Raw genomic sequence first — 18346 nt, forward strand, 5'->3', positions numbered from 1 at the left:
TTTAGTCATACTTTGTGTGCCTAAAACTATGTTTTTATTATGTGCTTAATCATTTGAAAAGTAATAAAGTGGAACATTAAGAACTTGTAATATATAAATTTTTTTAATATTAGCAGTTATGTTGGCAAGATTAGCATTTCTTCTTACCTTGTTAGATGGTTATATGGATCAAGTGATATGGGGCAGAATAATGCTCTGTCAACTATAAAATCTTAGCTATAAGGAATCACTATGTCTAGAGAAAGGAAAATTGTTAAACTTAAATATAATAATTAAAAGTGTCTTTCTAATCAGGATAAACTTTGAGTGCCATTTTGTCTTTAAGGGAAAAAAAGTTAATTTTCAGATTAACTCACAGAACAGATGTTCTGTTATAGAACACCCGAAGCAATGCCTTACTGACATTTCAATGATAGGTTGACTTGATAAGTTCATTTTCATTTGAAAAGCTGCCAGAAGTAGTCTAATTCACATGCTATTAGCAACACAGCCACACCCAGAGTGAATATTCAGACTTACCTGCCTAGAGAGCGTAATGTTGTTTCCTGACACTTTAGACAAAGATAAAACCTTCCCAGAGACAGTGATCTAATTCTGAGCTTCTCATCCCAGAATATAGTACTCTCACAAGGATATGAAGATGGTAAGGAAATGTTTGAAGTCAGAGAATTAACATAATCGTCTGCAAAACCCCAATTTTACCCAATGGTAATACATAATAAACATTTTTTATATGAATGAAACAAGTAGATGTATTATGGATTAGCTAGATATTTACACATTTTTCCTGCAAAATGGAATGGAGAGCTTCACTTTTTCTAAATTGCTTTCCTGTTTTTCCTTCGTCTTTCTCTCTCTCTCTCCTTCACCACTTTCTCTTCCCTTTTCCTCCCTCTCTGTGTAGAAGTACATCATTGAAAAAGTTTGAGAACTAATATAATAAAAAGAACTGCTTCGTTTTTGTTTTGTCTGGGATTTAAATTCTAAGTCTGTCATTTATTAAGGGATCTTTAGCAAAGTATTTAACTCCTTAGGTCTGTTTTCTTACCTGTAAAGTGATATTTATCTCTTAGAGTAATAGAAAAAATTAAATAAGAAGGCATCTGTAAATTATCTGATGTATAGTTGGATCTTAAACAAATATTAATCCTGCCTATTCACCTATCGTTTCCTTCCTTGGTTCCATATTTTCAGTATTCTCATTTGTAGAATAATCAAATTTAAAGTAAATAGCAAATAAGATATAAGGTAGTAGGCTTCAGAAAAGATATAGTAATCAATTTGTAGTATATAAAACCTATTTAAATAGTTAACTAGATCAGAGAGAAAAAATTGCTCTTACATTATTATAGTTATCATTTTAGCATCTTGCTGTAATTGTTTTCTGAAGGTATGCTGATAACTTGACTTAATTGACATCTATAAGAAACCTGAATATAGTGCATACCCTAATCAGTGAAGTACAGGGCATATACTTCTTAGAAAGGGAGATAAATGGTACTTCTTGAAGCATGTCAGATGTGACTATAGATAACTATATGTTAACAGATAATGAAGCATAGTCTTCTTTTGGCGTGACAATGCTAAAGAACAATTCATCTAAATATTTACAATGTGAAATAATGCTTGTCTTTTTTAAAAACCTGCTTTTATTAGTTTGGGAACCCGTTGTTTGAATCTGCTTGGTTTCCAGCAGTTTATGGGAGATGATGATATGACATCAGACTTAGTTAATGAAGGAAAAGAATTAATCAGAAAAGGTAAGATTTGTCTTTTAAAATAAATGAAGGGAAAATACTAAATGCTAAGACTCAACGTACAAAATTAATATTTGTATAGTTTGTGAATAATTTTTAATCTATCCTAAGAAATTATCAATTAATGCAAATTTTTAGCTAAAAATATACATGTAGCCTTCCTAGCAAAAATAATTTGAAAACATAAATAATTGTTTTATCTGTCTTTAAGAAATTCTGAAGCTTAAATTATTAGTATGTCTGCAGCTAGATAACACCCTTGTTTGGTCTTGGAATCATTTTCATGTTTACCTTGAAACATAATTGCCAAATTCTGTACAGTTATAAAGCTCATTAATTTAAAGAATCATCAGTTTGATACTGCATGGGAAATCATTCAAACAAAGGCTACTTTTTTAGAATGTGATGATCATTAACAGCCTGTTACAATACATGGCACTCTGGTAGAATCAAATCACAAAACTGAGTGTATTAAATTTACTGATGTTCAAAGTGATGGTAGCATGGAGGGAAAAAAAGTTGACTTTTGGGACATTGGTTCTTAGACATTCTCCGTACTTGAGTCTGGGGCTTTTGTGTGATTATGGGTTGAATGTAAGCCAAAATGTATTGCAGCTCCAAAATAAGTTAGTGTAGCCTTCACATGCTCTCCTATTAGACTTCATATGGCATAGCACATCCAGTCCTGGGTAAGATTTTTAAGAATAAGACTGATAAATTAGAAGGTATTTAGAGAAGGACAGCTAGAATTATGAGTCTGTAGAGCGCATCCTGTGGGAAAAAAAGTGAAAACATCATGTCTGTAACCTAAAGAGAGTAGCCAAGAAAACCACTCATACAGAAAGAAGAGAAGTATGAACTTAACTTAGAAGATAGGAATAAAAGAGAATAGAATTTACAGAGAAACAAATTTCAGGTCATTGTGAGAAAGAACTCTTTGTTCACTAAAGTTATTTAAACAGAGACTACAGGGCCATCTGCAACAAAAATATGGAAGGCATTCACTATTGAGTGAGGTAACCTCTCAAATTCTTTCCAGCAATAACCTATAACATTTGATTTTGTGATAATTTAAAAGAAATATCAGTCATAGCCCGATATCTTTACTTCAGTTACACTATGTCTGATTAAACCATGTTATGCCATATTTGAGATCATTTTTCTGTCTTTAGAGAAGAGAAAAAGGCAAAGGCAAGAAGAAGGCGAAAATCGAAGAAGAGTAAGTACAGTATTAATTTCTGTAATCTGAAGATTAATTTGAAATATTTCTTAAGAATCTTACTAATTTGGAATAATTAGCTAAAGACAAAAAAAAAACAGTGGGAAAATGTTACAAGATATTTTTAAAGAAAGGGAATTTTAATACTTTCAGGTATATACACTAAGTATCCTGACAGACATGTTCTAAAAATCATTAGTAATAAATTTCTTCATTTTTGGCGTCAAGTAGCTTCTTGCCTAAAGTAGGTGCTTCGTGAATATTTGTTGAATGAATAAATAAATAAATTTGTGTATTCTTGCTATTAAAGTGGTTTTGATTGCTTTAAAATTGTTTCTCTTTTTTTGGTGCTGTGATATTAATTTTATTCCTCCTTTATTTTTCTTTAAGCCTCCATTTTCTGAGGCAAACTAACCTCCTAGAAAGTGAAAAGGCAATAATTGAGTAAAATCTAATTATAATTACCACATATTTTTAACAAATAGGTGTACATACTGGCAAAGTAAAGACTAATAGTTGTCTTTGTGTATCTTCATATATGTGTGTCTTCTTTATTTTAGAAGGCAGAACTAGATAGAGTTTTCTTCTCTATGAGAATTTCTAAATTATACGATTTACCAGAATTGCAATAGGCTTCTCAGACATAGAAAATTACATGCTATCTAGTCAGAGAGCCAAAAAGCATCTGGCAAGGATGTTTTAGAATGAGACCCTGCACTGCATGGAAAGTTGCATTAGGTGACTTCTTATGTCCCTTTCAATTCTAAGAATTTAATGAGTAGAATCCAGTTAATATGATTTTACTACATTTAAGATGACTCACAATGCCGCTTGAGTCATAGACTAATTATGTTTGTATACAGCTTTAGCTGTTGACTTTTTAGCTCTCTAATATTTGTAGTTTATTTGAATGAAAGAAAATTTTGTTAACATCTATTAGTCATTATAGGTTCTTAAAACTTTTGCATGGTCTAAGTAAGCTTGTAGTAATATTGTTTTACATTTTAGATAGATGAGTAACAATCAAAGTTAGCAAACATGTCTCTGTCATTTGTAGAAGTTAAAGTTTATAGAGACTGTGACTTCAATAAATCATATAAAAAGAAAAACATTGACCTATGATTTTTAGAGATACTAGGATAATTATATTGATTACTAATGAATTTCTAATGAAAATATATTATATTACATTGCATATGTAATCTCTTGACATTAATGGATTATTTTCTATTCTCCTATTATGTTCTCTTATTATATATTTATTTGTGCTTCTTTTCTAGGAATGGAAAGAACGTTATGGACACAATAGAGAAGATTCCACTAGGAACAGAAATATTCATACTGACCCCAAAGAGTCGAACTTCTCAGATGTTAATACCAACCGTTGTAAGTAGTTTATCTTCTAGTTGACTTGGAAATTGTTTCCTTATGCTTGCTTGCATAGAGATTGAGTGTTAGAATACTCATCCAGAAATGCCTTTGTAGAATTATGAATGTGTATTTGCAGTGACTTTTGTTTTGTTTTGTTTTGTTTCGCATTCCTCAGTATATAGAAGAAAGGGGAAGTTCAAATATGTACTCTGGTAGGGAAACGAGAAACTGGGGCATCAAATAAATAGTTTTAAGTATACTAACCCTAAATAATGTAAGCACTTATCCCAGATATGTTCTAGGCAGGTGTTTATTTCTACTATTTACCTTGATGTTTTTCTTTCCTATTAATTGGTGTAGGTTATTTGATCATTTTTATAATAATTTATTGACTGACCCATATAAGTTAAGCATATTCCCAGGTATACAGCAATACAAAGAAGGTATGCTTCTTGTCCTCGGGATGCTCATAATTGAGTGAGGGACTGATACCAGACAGAAGCCATCTGCCACCAGGGTCGGTTTGGAAACCTTCCTGTGTCACTGACCCACACTGACATGAGGCAGAAGCTATTTAGGAGGTGCTAGGAAACCAGTTTTTCCTAGAACCTCGAGCTGAATAGAAGAAAGAGGTTGTTTCTGGGAGAGATGTAAGATTGCTGAGGCTTCAGTGCACAGAGGATGGAGGAGAAAAACTGAGCACTCTCACCCACTCAGCTATAAGTTTCGCACTGAGTACCAAGCAATAGTAGTCAATTGTTGGAGGAGGAATAGAAACATGGAGAAGACTCCCTCTGTTTCATATCCATATCCATGCAAGGACTACTGAAATCTAAGAGTGGAAAAAGAATACTGAGAGAAACCATCTGACACTTGAGGCCCTACTAAGTACAAGGTCATAGGATTTCATTACTAGAGAAATGTGAAGTCTGTGGGGACTTAAGGAAACTAAAGCAACAACCAAATCCAAACTCAGATCAACTATAGGTTGAGTGCAGACCTCAACAGTGATGATCTAATAGAAGAGGTGTGCCCATTCTGGGCATAAAACTATGATTTCTTTCCATCTTTTCCTTCTTTTACATATAATGTCTGGCTTTTAACCCAAAATTAAGAGATATACAAGAAAGTAAGATAATATGAGCCATTTTCAAAACATAAAATAGTGAATATACCAGACCCAGAGGTGGCTCAAATGTTGAAATTATCAGACAGTGCAGTGACTTTAAAATAACCAATTGGTATGTTAAATGATCTGATGGAAAGCTTGGATAATGTGCATGAACAGATAGGAGAGAATTTCACCGGAGAGATGGAAACTATACAAAAGAGCTAAATAGAAATGTTAAAAATACTTTAATTAGGCTGTGTATGATATTGTAGATTTCTCATGACAGCTCTGATGGAAGGATGCACACCTGATGCAGAAGGAATTCAGCTTGGGGAATGGAAAAAGAGGGCTTAAATTAGGAAAGAGTTTTTATAATGAAGAAATATTTCTGTAATAAGGACATGTTTAGCTGAGTATTTAAGAATGAATCGTACTTAGCCAGGTGAAGGGTATTTTAATTAGAAGGGAGACTAAGTGCAGGACATTGTGGCATGAGAGAACCTTTGGGAAAATGTATATTTTTCTCTGTAACTAAAGCCTAAGCATGGTGAAGCTAATAAGAGAGGGGGCCACAGAGGTAGTTGAGGAACAGATATTGTCATTCTCCAGTGTTTGGATTTGGGGCCAGGCACTGTGGCTCATGCCTGTGAGGCCGAGATGGGTGGGTCACCTGAGGTTAGGAGTTCGAGACCAACATGGCCAACATGTTGAAATGCCGTCTGTACTAAAAATACAAAAAGTAGCTGGGCATGGTGGTACGCACCTGTAATCCCAGCTACTCAGGAGCCTGAAACAGGAGAATTGCTTGAACCCAGGAGGCGGAAGTTGTAGTGAGCCAAGATCATGTCACTGAACTCCAACCTGGGCAACAGAGCAAGACTCCATCTCAAAAACAAAAAAAAAAAAGTTTGGATTTTGACCTAAAGGTAAGGTTTCAATCTGGGAAGAAGTATGATAAGATTTTTGGTTTAGAAAGATGAATTTAATGGCAGTATAAAGCATAATTCTTAGGGAAGTGAGATATAGAAACCATTTCAGAGACTGTTTGGTAATGCAGTCAAGAAATAATTAGGGCCTAAAATAAGGCAGTTGTCCTGGAGATGAAAAGAAAAGGATTTATTTGAAGGACTTTAGGGTAGAATAAATAGGAAAGGGCTGAAGCTTTAGTTAAAACTGGGAAATAGGATTCTGTAAAGGGATTTGGACGCTCGCTTACCATAGAGTGGAAGGAAGTTTACAGAATGGAAAAATCTGGCAAGACGGGAGAATGCTTAAGAGAGGAGGAATCACAAAGCCATAGGATGATGAATTAGAGAGAATCTAGCATGTATTGGGCAATTGCAATTTGCTGAATAAGTGACAGAAAAGATGAAGAGACTTGCATTTAGGACAAAGTCCAAGCTTACAAAAATGTAAATATGATATAATTGGCTTGCATTAAGTTTTCAGAAAGAACTATATCATAAAACTGTTGTAAATTTACTTGGACTCCTCTGAACAACATTGTGAAAATTTGGTTTGTTTATAAAGAAATCCCTATCCACTTAGAGAAGGGAAAGTTAGTTTTCTTTATCTACTGTCTAGTATGATAATCATTAGCCACATGCGGCTATTGAGCACTTGGAACATGTTGAAATGATAATATTTTGGATATATTGTGTTTAAGTATATTGAAATTAATTTCACTTGTTTCTTTTTACTTTTTAATGTAGCTACTAGAAATTTCTAATTAAATATTGGCTTGCATTCTCTTTCTATTGGCTAGTGCTACACATACTCTTGCCTTACGGTAAAAAGACTCACACCTTTTTTTAAGAGTTTGAGCTGATTACACCTTAAAGTCCTAGCCAAGAAATGAAGTTTACTGTAAAACCAACTCAAAGTACTTTTGTTAATGAACAGTTTCACCATTGTGATACCGTAGTTAAATGTTAATTCTGAGTTACACTCATGAAATGTTTGCACTGTATCTGCTTCTGAGCTTAGAGAGCTTCTTAGCTAACTACAAGGCTAGAGAACTTTTCCTTGCTATATTCTATTATACTGCTTATAATTTTAATCTGATTTTAAGGAACCATGTAGTTATCTTTTCTTATGTTCTTTATCTTCATAATGAAAATTCAGATTCCTTGGAATTTTTATTTTTCTTTCTGTACCTCCATAGACTGTGACCCATAAATTAATAGACAGTAGGGAAGTAGACATTTTTTCCCACTTCCTTTGCAGCTGCATTCAAATATACCAGGGCTAATAACAGGACTGAAAGGGACCGGATAGAACTTCTCCAAGATGCAGAACCTTTGGATTTTAATGCAGAAACATTCACTGATGATCCTCTTGAATCTGAATCAGGAAGGTAAGTTCTGGATGTGATATTTTAGTTCTAGCATTCCTCTACAATTTTAATAATACATTGACTTGACAAGGTTGAAAGTAAGTAAGTAAAGGTAAAAGTAAACAAGTGATAAGTAAAGGAAAATGTTCATTTTCACTAATAATAAAAAATGTATTAAGTAACTTTTGATACCTTTTTAGACTTTCTAATGCTTTTATATTTTAAAAATTATATCATCCAGTAATGGTAACTAAAATTGTTATCTTCATACAATACTAGTGGAATTATAAATAAGAAAGAATAATTGAAATATATAGCAAAGGATCACAACAATATTTATATGCCTATTTCTGATTGTCCCATTTGTGAAATTTATTATATTTAGTAACTGCTGCATAGGAGTGTCTAGATGCCAGACACTATTCTAAGCCCTTTAACAAAAATATTGTAATTGTATAGTTGCAAATTCAATTGGATTTAAATCCAGAGAGGCTCAGTAAGCTGCCTAGAGTCACACAACTTGTAAATGGCAAGTCAGGCATTCAAATTCCAGTATTCTGGCTAGAGTCTGTACTTTTAGCCATTATCCTATGAGGACATAATTAAATAAAAGCAAAATATCATGTGCACAAAAATGTTTACTACAGTATTGCCTCTATGCAGTAAAAACCTAGGTTATATTTATATGCAACAATTGAGAGTGGTTATTGAATTGATTAATCTCCCAGATGTGTCTTACATCCCCCGCCCCTTCTTTTTACATCTCTCACTCTGTCATGCATATATATAGGGTCTAAAACAGTTGCTGGTTGATTTATAATTAAGTCCTTTTGGATAATATACTTGGAGGGTGAGTTTCTGCTTTCAGCTACTGACTAGATTTTACAGTACTTACAAATTATGTGGCCACCCGCTTTTAATGTATTCTTGTTTTCTTCTCTTCCTTTATTATTTTTGATGCCTCAGATCATTACTTTATGTTCCCTTTTTAGGTATCAGCCTGGTGGACGATATCTCTCGATGTCTCGCAGTGACATATTTAATGATGTTTAAAGTCTGAAAAAGTTTGTGGGACCACTAACCAAGGTCAATACATCAGTTCAGTCTTGGTGAACATCTGTGTACCCTAGAATTTCCTCTATACTTAGTGAAAAGTGTCAAGATAACAAAAAAGACACTGAGAATTAATTATATCTTAGGAATAATAGTTTAATGTGCATTGAATAGAGTATCACCTTTTCCAGCAAGATTTATTACATATCATTTCCGAAGCATCTGCCTTAGAAGTACAGTTACAGTGGAAGGATTTTAAAAAAGATGGACATGTATTAAGAACATGCAGTTCAGTTTGTTTCAGATTAATTTTTTTTTTCAGGAGAGTTATTTTAAAGATTCAAGGAAACCATAAGTCATACTAAATAATATTATATACAGTTTGATTATTGTGACTTACATTTTTGTTACTTCTAAAAATATGTTCGACCTGTATTTCCCAAAGAAATGTAAGTGAATGGAGACCTCAGATAATAACTGTATTCATAAAACTCATGTCTTAAAACAAGGCTTACTTCTAGACATAACAGAATGTAAAAAGTGCTTTTTCAAATCTGTTTGCAAACTAGTGGGGATTTTTGCATGTATAAGATTAAGATTATACTTCAACTGATGCGTGTCTGTGTATTTAGCATGTGTACTGTAATCAGGTGATAATAGTATTCCTTCAGTCTTTGTAGTAACTGGATTTTTTTATGCTTCTGGTATTGCTTTATAAGAGATTTTCATTTCAGAAAACTATGTTCACATTTATCATTTAACCTGTTGATTTAAATGTTGATCATGCCATTCAAGGATAAATCCTAGGCATTAATGGAAAATAGTGTTTTTTTCTTTTTAGTAGTAAAAGTCCAACAAAATCCTTTAATATTTAAAGGTACCTGTTCATACTTTTTGAGAAAAAAATTGGTTATTCAAAGGTAAAAAGTGAGTCAATTTACTGTTATTACTGATACATTGTGGTTTATAGAAAACCAAACTATATTAGAATGGAAATGTGTAATAACTTGTTGGTTAAACATTCTTACTAAATAGATTGTTTTAACCTTCGTGTTTAAGCTAAATTTATGTATTATATTTTAAAGCACTAGTGTTTTATTGAAAAGTGAACATGTTTGATTGTAGCATGCTTGCAGAGAGTTTTCTTATGTCCCTAGAATATTTGCAACTCTTACTGAATCCATGCTACATTGGGCGACCATACTTCAACTTGCCTCATACAGTCTCAGTGTAACACCTCGTATCCTGTTTATTACTAGTGATTACTTTCACCCTCAAGTATCCCAGTTTGAAAATGAATTATATGGTTCCCCTAACTTGAAGTTAATCTTTCCCCAAGACATAAATTTAAAATTTTTATTTTTCTTTTTAATGAATATTATCATGTAAGTTTTTAAAAAATACAGCGCTATGCAGATATTGAAAGGAATAGAGCATCATCCTCATTATCTGAAAATTTTGATCTTTGGGTTTTTATGATCTTTGAGATTAGATTCTTTTTAAAATAATTATCGGTGGATAGACTTGCTCTGAATTGAAGGTCATATAGACTACACTGAAGAACACATACGTACAGTCTTTTCTTGTGAAGTGTGACCAGAGAGCAATAAGCCAGGAGCAGAGATACTTTGATGCTCTTTGTAATTTCATGATTGACTAATCGAATACCTTGGGCAAATCACGTAGCTCTTCAGTGCCTCAAGTGCTTCATTTTGCACCTTCATGTGCAGAATGCAGATGATACTTGCTATTTACCAGCTGATCTACCTTACAAAGCTATTGTGAGGAAGTTGAGTTGGTGTTTACGTACTGGAGTTTATAACTGTGCTATTTTTCCTAGTGATACTTGAAGGTATTGGATGGGGAAAATGGTTATCCAAGAAAGGGGTCCAGTTTCTTCTTATTACAGAAAAGCTTACAAGTCCCTAAAGCAAAAATGCTTTTTGGACTAATTCATCAAAAGTCCTGTGAAACTAGTGTTGTTTTATTTAGTCTTTGGGTTTACTTTGAAATAATTTCTTAAATATAATGTTTCTCTTCAGGTTTTATAACGAAATTTAAATGCTGTTGTTGAAACAGAAGCAGAAAAGGAAAAGAAATTAGCCAATTACTTTTATAACTAACTTTTATAATGCCCTAAGATAAATTGGTAGGAATGTATAAGGTAATGTTACCACTTTTCTTTAGTATTAAATTTTTTATGGTTATAATAATTGAAGTATATACATGCATACACTTCACAAACAGTATAGATTCCTTTATGACTTTCAAGTTATATTTAAAATAATATTTGGTTGTTTCAGTGATTCAGAGTATTCAACTTTTTAAGCAGAATTTGTCTTACAGAATGTTATTTACAATCATATAAAAATGTTATTTTGTTGGATAAATTTGAGTTCAGAAGGCAATGACTTGACCCTGGAAAACTGAGTTTATTGCTGGGGAACCAAGTTAATATTTGTCAAACCACCTTGTGTAAAAAACTGTAGTGGTACAAGTTTTCTTTTTTGAGAAGCTTATTGAAATATAATGACATCTACTGCAAAATAGGACTACTAAATGCACGTACTTTACATGCAAAGTACATTTCTTAAAGAATTATTTCTGGTAATTTTTGATGACTTTATTACTTGATAGTATTTGTTTAAAAATCTCCATATTATTCTTTAAATAGTTGTTAGGTAAGAATATTCAGTATGCCAGTAATTCAGAATAACTATTTCAGAAAATAGTAATAATCTATTAATGTAATGAATCACCTCTAAATTACTCATTAACTTCTTTTACAACGTAAATAACTTGTTATCAATAGAGCATTTTTGTAAAAAACAAAAGAAAGTATAAGTTTAATTATTAAAATTTGCTCTCTTACCAAATGAATACAAGGGCTTTTGAATAATCTCATTGCATAAGAGGCCCTCATTTCACAAAAATGGTAAGAACTAAATCAAAAAATTCAAGGGCTTTCCCTTTATAAAGAATCAGAAAATTTGACAATCCAGACATTCAAAAAAACATTCTGCCAGTTGACTTTTTTGGACTACTATTTGATTAGATGATCGGTTCTGAAATTAAACTGGATGTATGCCCAAATTAAATTAGCATAGGAATGTGTGTGGTTTTTTTAAAAGTATATTTTAGCATATTAATGGAGAAATTTAATTTACGTTCAGTTACAAACCTCATTCTTTATAGCATTAATAGGTTTAGGGAATGTTCTTGATGGTGTGCTGATTACCATATTAGAGAAAAAATAAACTCCCCATATTATAATTCACCTGTTTAGTAAGGTGAGTTTCTTACTTGTGATTTGAGTGGACCATGCCTAAAAATTACAAGTACATTTGCGCTAAGCGACAAAATATGTCCCTGAAAAATCTTAGCATACTTGAATCATCAAACGTAATAGATTATATTAAATTCTAAATGTTAAGAAGTAAGTGGATTTAGGATTTTGTCTTTCTTTTCTTATGTCCTCTCTCATTCCTTTGTACCTTTCTTCCTTTCTGAGACTTATGTTTATATAGTATGACTTTTAATCTGCTGAAAGATTTTCCTTCTGTTTTGTGTACAGAGTTGTTTTTGATGAGTAGTACACTTAGAAGGAACCAGTCTGACTACAAATCCCACTACTTGAAATAGCAATATTGTACCTAAAGTAGTCAAATAGATTTTGCTAGACAACCAAGCAACATCTGAATACAAATGTAAAGTATGCTGGCTCAGTGTATCTTAAAGGTCACTAACTAGGACACTTCAGTAAACAAATTATTTTCAGTGTAATATTTTTACATAAAAATAGATTTCCCCCCAAAATTTAAGATTTATTTAGATTATTGAGACATCTTTTTATGAAAAGGAATTAATAGCATACATCATCAAAACTTTTCTTAGGAGAGGAGTTGAAACAATAGAAGAAGGTTACAGAAGGCCTTCTAAAATATGAATTCCCATCTGTATGAGGTACTTCTTTCCAACTCAGTAACTTTTTGCCCAGAGACTTGGAAGACCAGACAATGTTTTCTTTCCCCTTTCCCAACTCCTGGAGACAAAGCCCTAGGAGCCATTTCCTCCAGTAGGGCAGGCCGTAGTTCTGCTCTGTCTTACTTCCCACTGCACCAGGAACATGTCCACTCCTCTGATTCCTTCCATACCCAGCCTGGTTTAACTAAAATTTATATTTCTGTTTTCAAAAGATTGGCCCATTGAGGTCAATTGAGGACTCACTGTAATTTTTAAATCTGTTAATAAAGCAAGAATATTGGCATGCTCCTCTTCTCATCAATATCCTAAAAGACATTTGTTTTTTACACACTCCTTGGGAAAAATTAACTTTTTTCACTGAAAATATTTCCTTTTGTGATTATCTTGATCTCAAATTATTTTGTGAAAGAATTTTACTGTACTTAGTTCAAAAGAGTAGAAAGAATGATTTACTATTGCAGACATATGTAGGGTAAAATAATGTATTTAAACTGACTGTTTAAGCCAACTAATTTGGAACTGTATGTCTCAACAATGCTGGCAAGTATCTTCCCTACTTAGTTTAGCAAGTTGTAGGGGAGAAACTGTATTTATTTTTTAAAAGCAATCCAATGGATTTGTTTTTGTTCATATTTTGAAAACAAGTTGTAAGATTTTTCTTATTTTAGAAGGTAGAAAATATGTGGACCTGTGTTTTAAATCACTATAACATGTATTTATAAATTGTAACATTGAATGATACAACAGAGCTCTAATATTGATGTTCTCATTTTCTGATATTTAATTTTTATAAATGCTTTTGTAAGTAACTAATTGTAGTATTGCTTTTAAATAGTTTTAAAATCTATCTCAAATAAGTTCTGCCCAGACCTATTTCCTTAGGACAGTATTCTAAAGTTCAGTAGTCCAGTGTGAGCTTGAAATACTCCTACATCCCTTCAGTGATTTTTTACATATACCAATACGCAGGCAAATAATTAATATATCAAAAACCTAATTTCTGCATTGCATTAATAAAATACTTGTTATTTTGCCTTTATCTAATTCAGTTGCTTAGGTGAAATATAAAATCTTTTCAAATGTGCATATGATCATAATTTTTCAGAATGTTACTGTGGTCATTTTTGGTGCATGATGCCAAATTTATCTTTAGTCAGCCATTGCTACCTGATATGTAATGACAAATATTTTATTATCTGATCATTGGGTTGTAAATTAAACTACCTTTTTCTCTGTAGATTCTCACTACATTTTCAAATGTGTATTTGGAAAAAGCTGCAAAGTGCTACCTATAAGCAAATTAGTAACTTTGGCTTTATCTATGCATAGTGTTCTCTCAGTTTGGTTTTGATAAATTCATTGACTTGCAGTTCCTTTGTAGTATTTTAATTTATTGTGATGTAATGAATTTTTTGAAATGTTCATTTGATTAGCTGTTAAAATATAGGAAAGAATGTAGCTTTGCATGAAATAAACTACATTTCTACAAGTTAACAAGAATTTTGCTGATTATATATTTTACTTAATTTGAGATTAAGATTCTTTTAAGTAGATTCAGGCATTCTTTGTTCCCTATCAATGTATTAGCAAATATGATCAAATAAATGTTTTAAAATAAATATGTGTACTTTAGTTTCCACATTACTTTTTCTTATGTTTAAAAGTAATTATAGGCCAGGCGTGGTGGCTCACGCCTGTAATCCCAGCACTTTGGGAGGTCGAGGCAGGCGAATCACGAGGTCAGGAGATCAAGACTACCCTGGCGAACACAGTGAAACCCCGTCTCTACTAAAAATACAAAAAAGTTTGCCAGGCATGGTGGTGGGCACCAGTAGTCCTAGCTACTCAGGAGGCTGAGGCAGGAGAATGGCTTGAACCCAGGAGGTAGAGCTTGCAGTGAGCAAAGATCAGCCATTGCACTCCAGCCTGGGTGACAGAGCGAGACTGTCTCAAAAAAAAAAAAGTGTATATGTATTGAAACATACTGTACCCCATAAATATGGACACTTATGTATCAATTTAAAACAAAAACTTATTTTAAAAATTTTTAAAAAGAGAAGTAACCCCCTCACTACAAAATGCTTAAAGAAAATTAGATCAGAAACCAATGAAACTGAAAATGGGGGAACAGCAGAGAAAATCAACAACACCAAAAGCTGGGACTTTAAAAAAAAAAAAAAAAGATCAATGAATTTGATGAAAAAAAAATTATTTTTTTTTTTGAGACAGAGTCTTGCTCTGTCACCCAGGCTGGAGTGCAGTGGCGCAATCTCGGCTCACTGCAAGCTCCTTCTCCCGGGTTCACACCATTCTCCTGCCTCAGCCTCCCAAGTAGCTGGGACTACAGGCACCCACCACTACGCCCAGCAACCTTTTTTTTTTTTTTTTTTTGTATTTTTAGTAGAGACAAGGTTTCACTGTGGTCTCGATCTCCTGACCTCATGATCCTCCAGCCTCGGCCTCCCAAAGTGCTGGAATTACAGGTGTGAGCCACCGCACCTGGCCAAATTTGATGAAATTTTAACCAGGCTAACCAAGAAGACAGAGTAGGCTGTTTTCCTGTATACCAAGAATGAAAAATTGGAATTTGAAATTAAAAACACAACACTATTTACATTGGTCTTAGCTAATAGAGTAAGAGAAGAAAGGGAATAAAAAGTGTACAGATTCTTTTTTGTTCACAGATGACATAATTGTCTATGTAGAAAGTCCAAAAAAAATGACAGAATAACTCCTAGACTAATAAGCAATTATAGGCCGGGCGCGGTGGCTCACGCCTGTAATTCCCAGCACTTTGGGAGGACAATGCGGGCAGATCACAAGGTCAAGAGATCGAGACCATCCTGGCTAACAATGAAACCCCATCTCTACTAAAAATACAAAAAATTAGCCAGCCATAATGGCAGGCGCCTGTAGTCCCAGCTACTCGGGAGGCTGAGGCTGGAGAATGGCGTGAACCCAGGAGGCAGAGCTTGCAGTGAGCTGAGATCGGGCCACTGCACTCCAGCCTGGGTAACAGAGTAAGACTCTGTCTCAAAAAATAAAAAAATAAGCAAGTATAGCAAGGCTACAAGAAACAAGGTTAATATACAAAAGTCAATCACTTTCCTATATAGCAGCAATGGACAAGTGGAATTTGAAATTTAAAACACAATAACATCTATATTGGCATCTGCAAAAATGAAATACTTAGGTATAAATCTAATGAAAATTTTTTTTTATTTTTAAAAATACTATTTATTTTTACTCACATATGAAAAAAATGGCTATACTATCATGTTTACATACATACTAACATTGGAAACAGAATAATGAATTGTATTTAAATTTTATAAAGAACACACAAACATTAAAACACTGATTGGTTACAGAAAGCAGAGTCTGAGGAAAAACCATTAGCTATAATTTTCATTTTCATTAAAGAGCAGCACCCTCTGAGAATAAGCAAACTGATTAGTAATATTCATCTATACTGTAAAATAATATCTACAAAGTAAAGTTAGTGATTGTACTGATTTTATTACTTTTATCAAGCCATTTTATGTTCCTCACTCAATGCAAAGAAATAAAACATAATCTGAAGAAAAATATGTCATTATTATTCACAATAAAAAGTTGGCTTCATTCTGCAAGCCTGGCCATATTGTACAATTGGGAGCACTTAACGGCTCAAGTGGATCGATGTACCAGTTTGATTCTGATCCACTGAACAGAATCTCTCATCCATATCTGGCGACCAGACTAACTCCATGGGAGCTGTGATAGACTGAACCATTTCTGTGGTATCCCTAGATCTCACTAAATAAGAAAGACCCTACACCAGAAAATATAGCCAACTGATCTATCTATAAATTAACATCTATATGCTAGCTCTTTAGCATTAGTTGGAAAAAGTGGCCCTTTCTTGAGCACATGGATAAAAGTATTATTATAGTCTAAAGATTGCTGGATTGATAGTGTGTTATTATAATGAAGATAAGGTACACACTGAAACCACTGTCAGATTAAGAAACTTCCACAACTTGTCTCAACTCTTCAAATAATGGAGCAAGTTCCTTTTCTAGGCTGACAATTAGTCCTGTATTGGCACTGCTGCTGGCTATGAAACTCACCACCAAAGGCAAACGATTAAATTGAACCACCGGGTAGGTGTTATAGTAACAGATGATACTTTTATTTTTTGAAAGTCCAAGTTTGCTCCCTTGGTCTGTTGCCAGGGCAAAAGTGGATAAGAAACCAGGTCACAACGCATGCTCTGGAGCATTGTCATTGGCCACTTTAATAACAGGTACTCCATCTCTATCTGACACAACAATGGCATGGAGCCCTTCAACACTTGGTAACTTTTTATACAAGAATCGCTTTAGGTCATCCGCCATGATGAACCCCTTTCTCTCGCAGGATCAATCTCCACGCCTGGGGTTTCTGGGTTGCCTGGTTCTCTCCGCTGTCACTTCAGGGACAGCTTTAAAGACAGGTTCCTCCTCAAGCCACCGTCACATGATTGATGACCTCTTCTGCCAATCTAATGAAATTTATATGAGATCTGTATGATGGAAACTACAACTGATAAAAGAAATCAAAAAACTAAATGGAGAAAGAGCCCATGTTCATGGATGGGAAAACTCAATGTCAGTCTTCCCAAATTGATCTATAGGTTCAATGTAATTCCATTTAAAATCTCAGCAAGTTATTTTGTGGATATTGACAAGCTGATTCCAAAATTTATATAGACAGGCAAAAGACCAGAAGAGCCAACACAACATTGAAGAACAAAGTCAGGACTAACACTACTCAATTTTAAGTCTTACTCTAAAGCTCCACTCCAGTAGTTAAGGCATTGTGGTGTTGATGAAAGAATAAACAGATCAATGGACCAGAATAGAGAGCCCAGAAAGAGATCCATATAAATGTAGTGCATTGATGTTCGACAAGGGAACAAAAACAATTCAATGGAGATAGACTTTTTAACAAATGGTCCTGGGACATTCACATTCAAAGAGATAAGTGTAACCTTTCGCAAAAATTAATTCAAAGCTGATCATAGACGTAAAAGTAAAACACAAAACTATAAAACTTCTAGAAAATAACATAAGAGAAAATCTAAGTGATCTTGGGTTTGGCAGTGAGTTTTTAGATAGAGCACCAAAATCACAATTCGTGGAAGAAAAACTGGAAGTTGGACGTCATTAAAATTAAAACTTCTGCTCCACAAAAGATACTGTTAAGAGAATAAAAAGCTAAAAAGCCAAGCCACAGACTGAGAAAAATATTTGCAAAATATAGATATCTTATACAAGATTTATATCCAAAATATACAAAAGAATCCTTTAAACTCAAAGATAAACCCAATTAAAAAGTGGGCAAAGGATCTAAACAGACACCTTACAAGATATACAGATGGCAAATAAGCATATGTAAAGATGCTTAGTGGACTGCGTCATAAGGGCATTGTAAATTAAAACAACAATAAAATACCACTTACTACAATAGCTAAAATCCAAAACACTAAATAA

At 33.4% G+C, this 18346-nt stretch overlaps 1 protein-coding gene and 1 pseudogene across 2 annotated transcripts in view; one reads left to right on the forward strand and one right to left on the reverse strand.

The window, feature by feature from the left end:
• Positions 1-14324, forward strand: part of LMBRD2 (LMBR1 domain containing 2) — a 61476-nt gene extending 47152 nt beyond the window's left edge. For both annotated transcript variants that reach the window (XM_073014796.1, XM_007961378.3), the window contains exons 14-18: positions 1657-1760; positions 2930-2976; positions 4257-4362; positions 7685-7814; positions 8786-14324. In XM_073014796.1, the coding sequence (XP_072870897.1) occupies positions 1657-1760; positions 2930-2976; positions 4257-4362; positions 7685-7814; positions 8786-8846 (448 nt within the window). In that variant the 3' untranslated portion in view covers positions 8847-14324. The remainder of the gene's footprint in view (positions 1-1656; positions 1761-2929; positions 2977-4256; positions 4363-7684; positions 7815-8785) is intronic.
• A 1572-nt stretch (positions 14325-15896) lies between these two features.
• Positions 15897-17367, reverse strand: LOC103215130 (ragulator complex protein LAMTOR3 pseudogene; annotated as a pseudogene).
• Between the last annotated feature and the right edge of the window lie 979 nt (positions 17368-18346).

Source organism: Chlorocebus sabaeus, chromosome 4, assembly GCF_047675955.1.
Source record: "Chlorocebus sabaeus isolate Y175 chromosome 4, mChlSab1.0.hap1, whole genome shotgun sequence".
NCBI lineage: Eukaryota > Metazoa > Chordata > Mammalia > Primates > Cercopithecidae > Chlorocebus > Chlorocebus sabaeus.